Source organism: Siphateles boraxobius, unplaced genomic scaffold (genome assembly GCF_051911475.1).
Source record: "Siphateles boraxobius isolate OS27281-9 unplaced genomic scaffold, OSU_SipBor_1 1, whole genome shotgun sequence".
NCBI lineage: Eukaryota > Metazoa > Chordata > Actinopteri > Cypriniformes > Leuciscidae > Siphateles > Siphateles boraxobius.
In genome coordinates, this window is record NW_027508699.1 from 19,286,889 (window position 1) to 19,300,000 (window position 13,112).

General features: G+C 39.7%; 2 protein-coding genes across 12 annotated transcripts in view; both read right to left on the bottom strand.

The window, feature by feature from the left end:
• tgfbr1a (transforming growth factor, beta receptor 1 a) overlaps window positions 1-10,288 on the bottom strand; it is a 90,056-nt gene extending 79,768 nt beyond the window's left edge. Inside the window, exon 1 of the mRNA XM_077227511.1 lies at window positions 10,142-10,288. Within this exon, the coding sequence (XP_077083626.1) occupies window positions 10,142-10,232 (91 nt within the window). The 5' untranslated portion in view covers window positions 10,233-10,288. The remainder of the gene's footprint in view (window positions 1-10,141) is intronic.
• A 2,455-nt stretch (window positions 10,289-12,743) lies between these two features.
• Window positions 12,744-13,112, bottom strand: part of col15a1b (collagen, type XV, alpha 1b) — a 115,528-nt gene continuing 115,159 nt past the window's right edge. For all 11 annotated transcript variants that reach the window (XM_077227455.1, XM_077227437.1, XM_077227428.1 and 8 more), the window contains one exon: window positions 12,744-13,112. This exon is cut by the window's right edge and continues 726 nt beyond it. The gene's annotated coding sequence lies outside the window, so the exon portion shown is untranslated.

The window sequence follows — 13,112 nt, forward strand, 5'->3', positions numbered from 1 at the left end:
TTATCTGTTATCTATGCCTACTTAGCCTGTCTGAAGTTGCTGTGACTCATATTAGTAAATAGGGAATATTTAGCCAGCTCACCATCAACAGCTAAGAACCCAGGATCCTGTTTAACACACTTTTAATATAGTAGCCCGGTGTGATAGGAGGGTACACCTTAGGTCTTGTCTGATCAGAACAACTGTTTGTCGGCCCATCAGCCTTCACCTTTGGCTGTAAGGGCTCATTCCACCAGGAGTATGGCTGCCTCTACAGCTTCTTTCAGGAGCTTCTCTTAAGAACGTTTGTGATGCGGCAGGCTGGTCCTCACCGCACACTTTCGTTAGATTTTATTCCCTTGATCTTAGCTCCACTCCCGGGGCTCAGGTTCTCTCATCGGTTTGTGTCTCCTAATGACACACGACGGGGATTTGGTCGTATGGGGATGTGGGTATTGCGTTCCCACTGCGATTACACGCAGCGGTAGTCCCTGAAGGGGAACGTCCAGGGTCACGTATGTAACCCTAGTTCCCCGAAGGGACGGACGTTGCGTGTCCTGCCATACTCCCGGCATCCCCTTGGGTCGCTTGCTTCAGTAACTTTAAGCTGGCGTATTGTGTGCTCAGGGGATATTTATAGCTTCCTGGTCGATGACGTCACTCGCTATGACGCTCCATCTCTCCATTGACTGATTTCATTCATGCTTCAGACGCGTTACGCTGGAGGGCGTTCCCACTGCGATTACACGCAGCGTCCGTCCCTTGGGGAACTAGGGTTACATACGTAACCCGGGACGTTTTCGCCATCCCTATTCTATAGTGTTCTCATTATAATGTTTTCGAATGATAGATTGGCATTGCACATCTTGCACTTAACTGTACTTTCATCTACTTTATCAAATGATTCCAGTAATCTCTGACCATTTTCGAAGCCATGATAAGAAACGATTTTAATTGAACCATAGGCCTATTGTAATTTAATGGCATCCTGGATCGCTCTGAAGGATTATATGTTTGTTCGGAGCATTTTGTTTAGTCAGCGAGGCGCAGTGTAATGGAGAGTTCACAAAGAAACATTTGTTGAAAGACGAAGCACCCAACTGTATAGGCCCTTTTTTCACATAGATCTTGGTAAATATACTGATAATGTGTACTGGAATTTGTCCTGGGATCGTTTTTTGTTTTTGGTTCATTCACACTGCCAGTGATTTTCTGGAATCTGTGCGTGCGTTCACAAATATCCCGTAAAGATCCCATAAAGACACATGAAATCAGGATGTGACGTGTAATGTCTCGAATCTCCACAGCGTCAAAGTTTGATTGTGATCTGGTATTTCTCTCTCGAGAAACCACGCGCGTGCATTTTTTTTCTGATTTGATCATAAACTAGCGCATTGTGTACTAGGGCTGCACAATATATCGAAAAATTATCGTCATCACGATAATAGTATATGCGATATCCGTATCGCAGAGAGATGCGATAAATTACATTTATTTTACGTGCCAAACATTTGTGTGTTTTGTTTGTGGGCATTTGTGACCTCAGCGAGTGGTCCCTGAACCCTCATGATATGGAAGGTGTTTGGAGAGGCCGAAATCGGCCTTTTCGCCTTTGAGAATCAACACCCACTGCAAATTGTTCTTCTCGAAGAATAGGGACGCGCTGGCCCATGGCTGGCCCAACCGCCCCCTTTATGCCTTTCCCCCCCGTCTCGATGATTCCACGAGTCATCAAACGGGTCAGAGAGAGCGGGTGCCCAGTCCTTCTGGTGGCCCCTCTCTGTGAAACCAGACCGTGGTGCCCGGAACTGGTTCAGTTTTCAGATACAATCCCATGGCCTGCCCCACTGAGGAAAGACCTCCTCACACAGGCGAACGGGACATTGTGGCATCCAGTGTTTCCCCTAGGATTCTTTTTTAGGGGGGGGGGGGGGGGGGGGTGTACTGCTAGTGTTGCGGAGCGGGCGTGTTACGGATACGTGGTGTAATTTTTTGCAATCAAAAAGCATGTCTAATTAATTGAAATCATGTATTATGAATCATTAAACAATACTTTTTTTTTAAATATATGAAAAAAAAATGTCACACTAATTAATTCTGCGCTAATTCACACTAACACTAATTCTGTGTTGTGTTTTTTCTGGTAATAAAATGAAGACATAAAACAAAAATTGTATCATTTATCATCAATTTTAATTATGTGAAATTAAATAAACTTTTTGTCAAATAACTTGCTGCACAATGAGCTTTACTGTTAAAATTAAAACATGGATTATTCCTTAATGTCAGTTTTGATGATAATTTATTTGGATTAGTGTTAGTGTATTATTACATTGGGACATATCTAAATTCTAATGTACAACAGTAATATATTTCTGTCAAGTTAAACCGAACTTTTATTTTGACGGGTTGCCGTGAAGACCTTTTGAGTTTCTGTGTGTTTATGTCATGATGATAGTTGTTCTCAAATGAAGCGGTTAAATGATCACGAAGTAGGGTTGGGAACATACTGTCTATGGTTGGGAATCGTAAGAAATTTTTCGGTTCCGATTCCGGTTCCGCCAAACGATTCCGGTTCCGGTTCCCATTCAATAAAAATTATTAAAACTAATACAAATAGTAGTACGGGGAAAATACACAATCCTTTTTGTGTTTTATTTCTGATAGGCCCTACTTGTCAAATGAGTTTAACAGACTGGCAATGTCAACAAATGCAACATATTATTTAGCAATATTTTTTTCTGAAGGAAAATAAAAAATGTTGCATTCTCAAGGATAATTTGGGACCTCTCCTATATCTTATTGTATATCCAGCAGTGGAATACCCTCTCAGAAGGGGTAGAATATGCTTGAACACACATGTAAGATCCAGACAGGTGAAACATAATATTTTTTAAATCGGTTTGAATGATTGATTTCTGTGAAACTTCACTTGTTTCCTTACTGGATTAAAGTGCTCTAGCAGTTAATAAACAGAAATGCATGCGTCTTGCGGAAGAACATTGTAGCCGGAGCTACTTCTCTATGTTTATGTCAATGACGCGAGTGAGTCACGCAGGCACTGGGCTACTCCGCAGCAGTGCCGAACCGACCAGTGTAAAGTAGTCTGAGTCTAAACGCTTTACAGCCTTACCGTAGTGATTCAGGATAAGACAAAAACACGTTTTGAAAAAAGGCATTCATGATGTAATCGCTCATTATATACATTTTGTAAATTCTGAAGCGAATTTTCGTTATTTGAAGCGACTTTCAAAAGGTGATTAACTGTTTTAACATCAGTGTTTATTCTCGAACTATAAACTTTTATCTCAGTACTTCTGTGATCATTTGAATATTTTTAACACAGAAATATCGATACTGTGTTGTTGAAAAGACAGAAAGTAAAGCTAACGTTAGATGTTTCATGTCAGCGACAGCGCAAACAGATTTGAATGTCCCGGTGTGAAGTTTTTGTCATTTAGGAATAAGATCGCGTGGGTGTTTGAATCGAGATCGTTTAAAGATTAATGGTGCAGCTCTACTGCCTTATTCTCTCTCTCTGCGTTGATATCTGACGCAATTTTTTTAACTTGTTATACGAATAGCGCGAGGGACAGTGCATTCATTACAATTTTAATATTTATGTGGTGAGACGTCGCTATTAAAGGATAAGCTCCCAGCACTTCGTCCACACATCGCATCAGAACCAAAAACACTACCGGTTCTGCATAAGAACCGGTTCTCGGTTCCCAACCCTATTACGAAGTGACTTTCAGAGTGGATCTAGAGCCTGGAGAGGAAGTTCATGCGTTTGTGTCTTCATATAGGCCAAAAAATAGCGCAAGCGTCACACGTGCTTCAGTGTGTGTGTGTGTGTGTGTGTGTGTGGTAAATGAAACTGCGCGTCGGCGGCACCATTCATTCACACAGAACATGCAGGATTCGTATTTAAATAGTCTTTGTGTTTTAATATTCACACACACTAGTCTACATCGCGATTTGATTTCAAGTGTACTGAACTGCTTTCTATTTTTTCCTCAAATTTACAAATTCCGTGAAATTCCGCGTTATACACTAAATTCCTTTTTTATGACTGGATTTCGTCAGCATTTTAGGGGGGGCGGGGGGTCGTTTTGGGGGGGCGGGGCGCCCCCCCAAAACAATGGTAGGGGAAACACTGGGCATCCGAGACCCGATTTATGGGCCCCTCATGTTTGGCCCCTCAACGGGTACTAGGGATGTGACGGTGAGGATATTTTCCCACCGGTTAATCGACGTGTGACAACACCGGTAATACCGCTATCACCGGCGGGGGCTTTTAAATCACTAATTTAAAGGCAAACGTAAAATGCGCGCGTTTGCACGGGCATGCATAATTGGTGGTCGTGCGGAGCAACACTGTTTTGTTATTGTGCGCTGAAATAGCGCTAATTTGAAAACGAAACTATTTTTTTACATCGCTTATAAAAAGCTGGTGCAGCAGTGTGCACTTCACTTTTAAATTACCGTCAATTCATCCTTCGCATGGAGTTTGATGCGATCTGTCAAATCAAAATCCACAATATTTTGTCCGACAAAGCAGTCAGGAGAGTTAGTAGATTAAGGTCGGTGGATTTGAACTTGGCTTTAACTGAGGCAATCTCTCACGTCACGACAAATTAGAGCCACAAAACGGTAGGCCTATTTATTGTTTTATTTTCTTTGACTGACCAAATTTGAAAGTTGAGACTTTGTTTCATATTAAATATTACCTGCTCGGTCCTGTCTGTCAGCGCGTTGACCGTGTCCTTGTAGGCTACGTGAGTTGCACGTATAAAATGAAGTTAACGAACAAACATGATCCATCAGGAAACGCCATAGATTGCTGATTTTCACTGTACTTCATGAAGAGTTTTTATTTTGCGTGAAGAAGCCGCTCGCCGGAGATGTGTTAAAAGATAGCGGAGTGCATTCATGATTATTAGGCTACCGGTATAATAATCATCCTGGCTCCGTACCTGAGTGAGTAATTTACTCTCTTACCTTTTTTCTTTGATTAACATTAGTGACACTTTAAGACCAGCCGCTGCTGACAGAGACGCGATCTGACACACGCCCCATTTTCTCACAGATCTCTAAGTTAATTTAAGACTTTATTTAAATAATTTAATACTGCTCTAATGAGGACACTCGACAAAACGGACATTTTGGCATAATTTGTGTGTTATGGTTTGTTCAAGCCCAAAAAAGAACTCGATACTGACGCGCGTCTTTTCTGTGGGTCGCGTGTGTGTGTAATTGTCAGGGTTTTGTGCAGGTAGATGATGACAAGAAGGCTGACGGTTCAAATCCAAGTTTTATTTATAAGTACTCACAGAAGTAGCAGGTCGGTCACACACAACGTTAAACTGACGAGAACGTACAAAGACCGACTGAACAGAGGGAACTAAATACAAGTACAAATGAACACTAACGAGGTGAAGACAGGTGACACAGATGATGAAGACGATGAACAGGTGGGTGATTGAGGGAGTGAGTTCAGGTGTGGAGACAAGGAGGATTCTGGGGAGTGTAGTGCAGATTAAGACAGACAGGTGCAGACGAAGACTGTGACAGTAATAGGCAGGACTTATAGCGCGGTCTCTTTAGTCTTGTCTCGCTTAAAGGTGCAATGTGTAAAAAATTTGAGTATCTATTAACAGAAATGCAATATCACATCCATAACTATGTGTTCAGTGTTGTATAAAGAACTTACTTAGTAAACCGTTATGTTTTTATTACCTTAGAATGAGGCACGGGAATCCCCTTCTATGAAGGTCGACATATTGTGACGTCATGTTTCTACCGTAGCCGACAGCGAACAAACAGCGTTACAGAGCGCGTTTCGTCACTACCTTGAAAGAGAAGCCGCAGAAAGTTAGAAGCTAGCCATAAACACCGTGAGTAGTGACTTTTCCCTTGTCAGTGGTGTGAAATATGTAGTTGTATTTTTTCATGTAACTTAATTCTTCTCCCTCGCTGTGTTATGGCTTTGCTATGTGGGGATAAATGTGCTGGTTACGTTCGTGACACAGCTGATTAGTACTCTTGTCATTGACCGTAAAACAGTTACAGGAATCACCAACCCGTCGATCTTGGAAGCATTTTAAGTCGATTGAGTTTCCAAAATCAGAGAAAAAAAGCCTATTGTGTGTAGTAAATGGTGTCTAGGGGATGGGGAGGCGCACAACTCTAGTCAACGGGTGACAGAAAAAAACGGATACTGCGTAATTGCGTTAAATATTTTAACACTTAAAAAAAAAGTTTTGGTTTTTTCACCGCGGTGTCGCGGTGGGCAAGTGATGAAACCGGTGTTGCGACTGAACACCGTGTAACACCGGTAACACCGACTACCGTAGCAAGCCTAACGGGTACCCAAGGACCTTCCTGAAAAGGTTTTAAGCACTATATCTGAAGCCAGGGCCCCGTCGACTCGGCGCCTGTATGCTTCAAAATGGTCAGGTTTTTCCAGCTGGTGCTCAAAAAATCAGGCTGACCCAAAGTCATGTGAGATATCTGTGGTTCTCTCATTCTTACAGGAGCTGCTGGACGCAGAGGACGGAGAGGTTAATCTTCTCTGCCCTGTCAGAGCACTGAGAATCTATCTGGAGCGTTCCGCGTCTCTAAGACAATCAGAACAGCTTTTTGTCTGCTTTGGTGGTAGATCCAAGGGGGATCCAGTCACTAAGCACAGACTGTCTAGATTGGATGCTATTTCTATGGCTTATACCGCAGCGGGTCCAATTTGCCCTATAGGTATCAAGGCCCATACGACCAGATCATGGGCTTGGTCATCTGGCATTCCCATTAGTGACATTTGTGATGCGGCCGGCTGGTCCTCGCCTTCCACATTTATGAGTTTCTAATATGGAAGTGCCTTCCCTGCAGGCGAAGGTGCTTTCGGTATGATTAAGACCCGTCGGTGGCCGGTCTTGTCATATATTACTGTGCACAATCTCATTCACATATATATATAAAACCCGCTGCTGGCTGGTTGTATTTCATGCATAAACCCGCTGTTGCCGGCTATATTGACATATATATATATATAAAATCCACTTTTGGCCGGTTTCTATGACATATATAAAAAACCCGCTTTGCCGGTTAAATTCCATACCAGGGTTTCCGTTGGCCGGTAAAAAAATGAAATGTCTGACAAATTTAAATCTCTCCGGTCAAATTGTCCGATTATAATTGCCTGATAATCCCGCCCCCTAACACAATCTGAATTTGAGAATAAAAATGTATAAAGCAAAAATACACCGATCTTTGGCTATGTTATAAATATAAATGAACAGACTCTACCGTTTGAAAGTTATGAAACATCGCATACTGCATTTCAAATAAAGCGCACGCCTAAAACGGCTGTAATTATAGACCTAAACAACGAACGATTGAGTGAGCCGTTTCAAATATGGCCAGGCCCAGGCAGACTAGCCTTAAAAGCTTTTTTCAGAGGCCAGACGAATGGTCAATCAGGAACATATCATTATAGCCTATAGATCAGTGGTTCTAGTCAGTGGTTCTAATCCGCGCACTCGTAGGCTACAGTTTTTTTTCTCTCTCATCAAAACTGTAGCCTATGGTTTCACACACATTCACTTTTTGAAACATTGAGGCACGGATGTACCTAATACAAATAAATAAAACATCTCCAGTTAACTAGCAGATCATTCATTTAGTTCGCTATTAAATAAGATCTAGCGCTTAAATCTGTTGTTTTTGAAATCAAGCTGAGCGCTCGTGTCCACTGCTATCAGCTGCATGGACGATGCGCTGCGCGAGTTCCGCAATCTTCACTCTTCACTCGGACACGCTTTTAAATCTATCGCTGTTGTGGAGACTCTCTATTTATTCCGGTGAAATCACAAAATAAAATGCACACACAAACGTGTCCCTGCTTGATATAGACTGTAACCACTGATGAACATAAAAAACAATTGGCGTTGATTGACGCCAATCGGACGTTCATGTTTTTTTCCGTCTATTTGAAAGTTAAGCTAATAATAACATGTTGCATTCTATACGGCCTGATTATGTCATTTTTTTAACTTACATAGACTGCCTCCAGTTTTCCTCAACTTGACTAATTAAGAGGGTATATTTGACCGGCATATCATCAAAATGTCCGTAAAACGAAACCTCTGATGGTCACTTTGACCGGAACCATTTTTTTCTAGCGGAAACTCTGTTCCATACATATATAAAACCCGCTTTGGCCGGTTATAATTTCATATATAAAAAAAAGAAAGACCGATGTTCGCCAGCAGCATCTTCTTTGTTTTCAAATAGGGAATTCACACGGAACCATCACATCTCTGCCGTCATTATGTTAAGCCCGCCCACCAACTCTATACAAGATGTGATTGGTCTGACCAGAGTTTGGTTTTTCCAGCTCGTATGCCAACGGAGAGTTGCTAGACCACACTTTGGTGCAAAATAATTTTTGCTGCCATTATGGTGCGTCTAGATTTCTAGGCTAGCCAGGTGATACTACCACGTAAGAAGATCCATTTCTTCTCTTTTGACTTCTTCAGAATAATCTGTTTTTGCGAATCTGCACAAGAATAAAAAATCTACATAAATCTACAGGTAAAAGATTCAGACCAAAGACAAACACTACCTGTAATTTAAAACCACAGTTCACACAACTCCGCAAACACAAACTTAAACCATATTCTGATGTTTCAGGGACAAACTGTATTATTAACAATACATCTTTGTGTCAGAGGAAGCTCAATGATGGGAGAGGAAGGGAGGGCTGGAGTAAATATTGGATGTTTCCTCTCTGCCCATAACAGTATGTGAATCGAGGACATCTGTTACATGCATGCATTGCACAGGTAACACAAGAAGAACAATAAACCTTTATCCGTATTGGGAAGTTTTACATTTACTTTCATAAATGTAAATGCACACATAATTACAATATTAACGTCTATTAATTAGAAATCAATCAAAACACCTAGAATACCATGTTTGACATTATTTGTTAATATGTTTTCATCATCGCTTGTATACATCTCCTTTTTTCCTCCCTTCTTCTTCTGTTAGGTTAATCTATATTATCATACCCCCTTGTTAATGTTGGATGTAGGAATAAAATATGTTTTATGTTGAATTTGCTTTAGTTAAAAACTCCATGCTTTGAATGAATGAAAAACAACAGGTTGAAGTAAAAGGCGTGAAGGAACGCAGCTGCATTTAATCTAACAGTCTGGATTCAAACTAGCCTCGTCATTTTATAATCTAGTTAAAAAGAATACAAAAAAAACACAAAACATTTGAATGGCATGTGTTATACACAAAAGCATTCGTGAAAGGTTTAAAACGTAATTGTCATTTGTATCCTCGCGTGTATTGTTGTGGGACACGAGAAAACGCCTCTGAACAAACAAACCATTGAGGTTCAGTCATATTAAATTTACTTAACTAAAAATAATGGATGGAAAATATCAGCTGGTATTCTGTGCACCATCTGTTAAGAGTAGCCTATGATATTTGTAACGTACAGAAATAGTCCGGTCTATTACAACTCACGTAAACATGTAAAACAGGGTTACTGTCTGTCCACAATCTCCACATAACTTAAATGCCTAGACATGTAATCCTTCGATGTCACTCGTGCGGAAATATCAGTCTAGGATATGTCCTAAAATCAAGAAAGAGTCTGGCATTTTACGATAGATTTTTTAAATGTCGTCAAACGAAAGAAAGAATGTCCATCGCCAAAAACAAGTGAGGAACAGGCGTGAAATAGAAACAGACTGAAAGTAAACTGCTGTTCGCTCATGAAAGCAAATCTCATCACAGTTTCAGATGACTGAACATTTGATCTAGAGGTTGTTATAAATTAACAGGAGCTTTGAAGTATGGTAAATAAATACTGGGTCGAGTTTTCCAAACCTTGCGCGGTGCTCCGATTGCATGCGCGAGTCACTCCATATCCCCGTCCGAAAAACGCACTCTCGCAAACTGATGTGGATGTGACCGTTGTCACGGCACAGAAAAAACAATAAACATTCATGCCAGCGCGGCTTTCTAAGACCAGCGCCATATTTGAACATCCCTAGATTGTAATGTGAAAAAAAGGAAACAAAGCGGATAAAACTTGAGAAATGAAGACGAGGGGAAACTAAGAAGTGTTACAGCCCCACGCACTTACCTCGCGCCTCTTGGGTCACCGAGAATACAAGTAAAGCCAGCAGCAATGAGCGGCAAAGTAACGTTCCCGCGTCCATCGTGATATAGATCATTCTTTAGGACTGGTCAGTTGTTTCCTCACACATTCAAGAAGTCGAGTCTCTGCTTCGAGAAAGGGAACGCTCTGATTGGTTAACACGGAGAAATATGCTCCGCCCACATTGATCACTACCCTGACTCAGTTTAGCCTGGGGGTTCAGCGGTATGGCTACTTCAAAACTACTAAGAATCTGTCCTGTGATTGTTGTTACAAAAATGACCTGATCATCCCACATGCAGCTTTCATGATCAGGGATTCAAAATAATTAAGTCAGTCTTATAACCGTAATCCAGAGGTGGGTAGAGTATCCAAAAACTGTACTCAAGTAGGCCTAAAAAGTAGCTAGGTCTTATAGAAATATTTACTCAAAGTAAAATTAATAATCTTAATAGTTACTTGAGTAAGAGTAAAAAGTATCCAATGAAAAAACTACTCAAGTAGCTACTTCGGATCATACATGTGTATAACATGATATTATTTAGATATTTTTAATTTAAATTACTGTTATTTATATTATAATTATAGTCTATCTTTGCAACAAAAACAGAAGATACAAGCATTATTTCTGCCATCTAGTAGCCCGAAAATCATTGCCTGTCCTTTGGTTTGTTTGTATAATAGTAATTTATAGCCTACAACAATGTTTGGTTGTAAAATGTAGGCCTATTAGTATATGCTACATTAAATTAAATCGAATGTAGGCCTATCGTCGTGTGGTATCTCATTCACAGACAACATACGAAGATGTTCAACTAATAAAGATTTCCATCGCTGGCAAACAATATGATGCATTTGCAGATTTGCTTCCACTTGACTGTAGGTCCACGGCCACTGCACCCAACCTTAAATCTTCCTGTTAAGTTAGCACTCCGTGTGTGAAACCGCTTCAGGCGATTCAGTGCGTGCAAGAAACCGAACAAAATCATTCAAACTGATTTGCGAACCAATTTAGACAGATCTGCCAACTTGTTTGATGAAGTCTTAGAACAGAATCGACGCAAAAGAGTGATTCATTTGTGAATTGAGCATCGCTCATGCCCCAGAAAAAAAGAGCGCTTGGAATAAACTATGCATTTAACAACATGTAGGCCTATTGCATTAAAATAAAGTAACGAGAGGAACGTCGCCCAACGTAACGAGGTAAAAGTAAAAAAAAAATGTCATTAGAAATGTAAGCTACACGAGTTAAAGTACCCACATTTAAATCTACTCTAAAAAGTAAATTTTTTCAAAAAAAAATACTCAAGTAAATGTAACGAAGTAAATGTAGGCCTACTCTCTCTCTCTCTCTCTCTCTCTCTCTCTCTCTCTCTCTCTCTCTCTCTCTCTCAACACACACACACATATATTCGTAATTAACATTATTTCTATATTAAAAGGCTATATAATAAATATAATTATTATGTAATAAAATACATAGTACATTTACATCATTAATACCATAACATGCAAATATGTTTGCATTTATGATGCCATTTATGATGCCAGTGTTTAAAAGTTTAAACACTGTAAATGCACCTTTTTGTGATACTTGTGCTGCTTCGGATGCATCTTTCGTGGAGCAGTGTAAAGACAGAAAGAGAAAGATTTTGAATCATTATTGTGAACGAGATGAGGCTGTATATGGCCAGAAAGGACATAACTATATGTCCTGAGAATGAAACAAGCCAGGACAGACAGACAGCCTGAAGGCAAAGATTGATGAGCAGCTATTATCTTTGGTTAGTGCTCTATAGCAAACTCCTCTTTCCTATTGGTGGAATTGAACCATTTGAATCAGGTTGACAGAGCATTTTTAATTGTCGGACTGCTCAGTAAAATAGTCTCTGTGGCAGACATACAAAACAGGCAATGACATGATGGAATGCAATAGAATGAGGCCAATGATGATTGGTTATTAAGACTAAGCTAAACATTTAGATACATTTTAGAGAAAACTTGGCATCAGCAAGGTTCAGCTTTGCAAAGAGTAACACTAAAATATTAGGTGTGCCAAGCTTAGCGCAAAATCATATTAAAGTTATATAATACACATACACTATATAAGCTCTGAATCAAACTATGCTTTTTTGATTATCATTTCCTGCTTTATGTGTCTCCACTCTGCCTCCTTGTGACCTGATATACACAGCTGTTCAAAAGTTTGGGGTCAGTAATATATTTCTTAAAAGAAATTAATAGTTTTATTCAGCAAGGATGCATTAATTGATCAAACGTGGCAGTAGAGAAAAAAATATTTCTGTCAAATAAATGCTGTTCTTCTGAACTTTTTATTCACCAAAGAATCCTGAAGAAATGCATGTTTCCACTTATAAAATATTCAGCATATTATAATGATTCGATGTGATACGAAAGACAGGAGTAATGATTCTGAAAATGTCAGATCCCAAACATTTGAACGGGAGTGTTCATTGTCACATTTGCCCTTGACGAGACAGCAGTTACATCAAATCTTTATTGTCCTCGTACAATATCTGTATATTGTTTCTAAACCTCCCACAACTCAGAGAAACAAAACACACACTTATAAAATAAAACATTTATTCAATGAGCACCATTGAAATATGAAAAAAAGAAAGGGGGAGGGCTCTCATATTGTTTCATACTCATATCTGAGTTCTAGAAGATAAACAATGTATTTTATTTTCTAGTTTGTCTTTCTAAATGCCATAGAAAGATTAAACACATTGAAGACTTATAATATGGTTGTGGCAACTGTCAACTTGTGAAATTAATGCCTATTTAAGTATGTACTTGGCACTGGGTTTTAGTTTTATGTGCTTTTACATTATAAATTAAACATATTGCCATTAAATACTAGTTTAGATGCAAGTACACCGAAAGTAGCTTCATAAGAAGTAATTATCATTAGAAATTATTTTTACAATGTTTG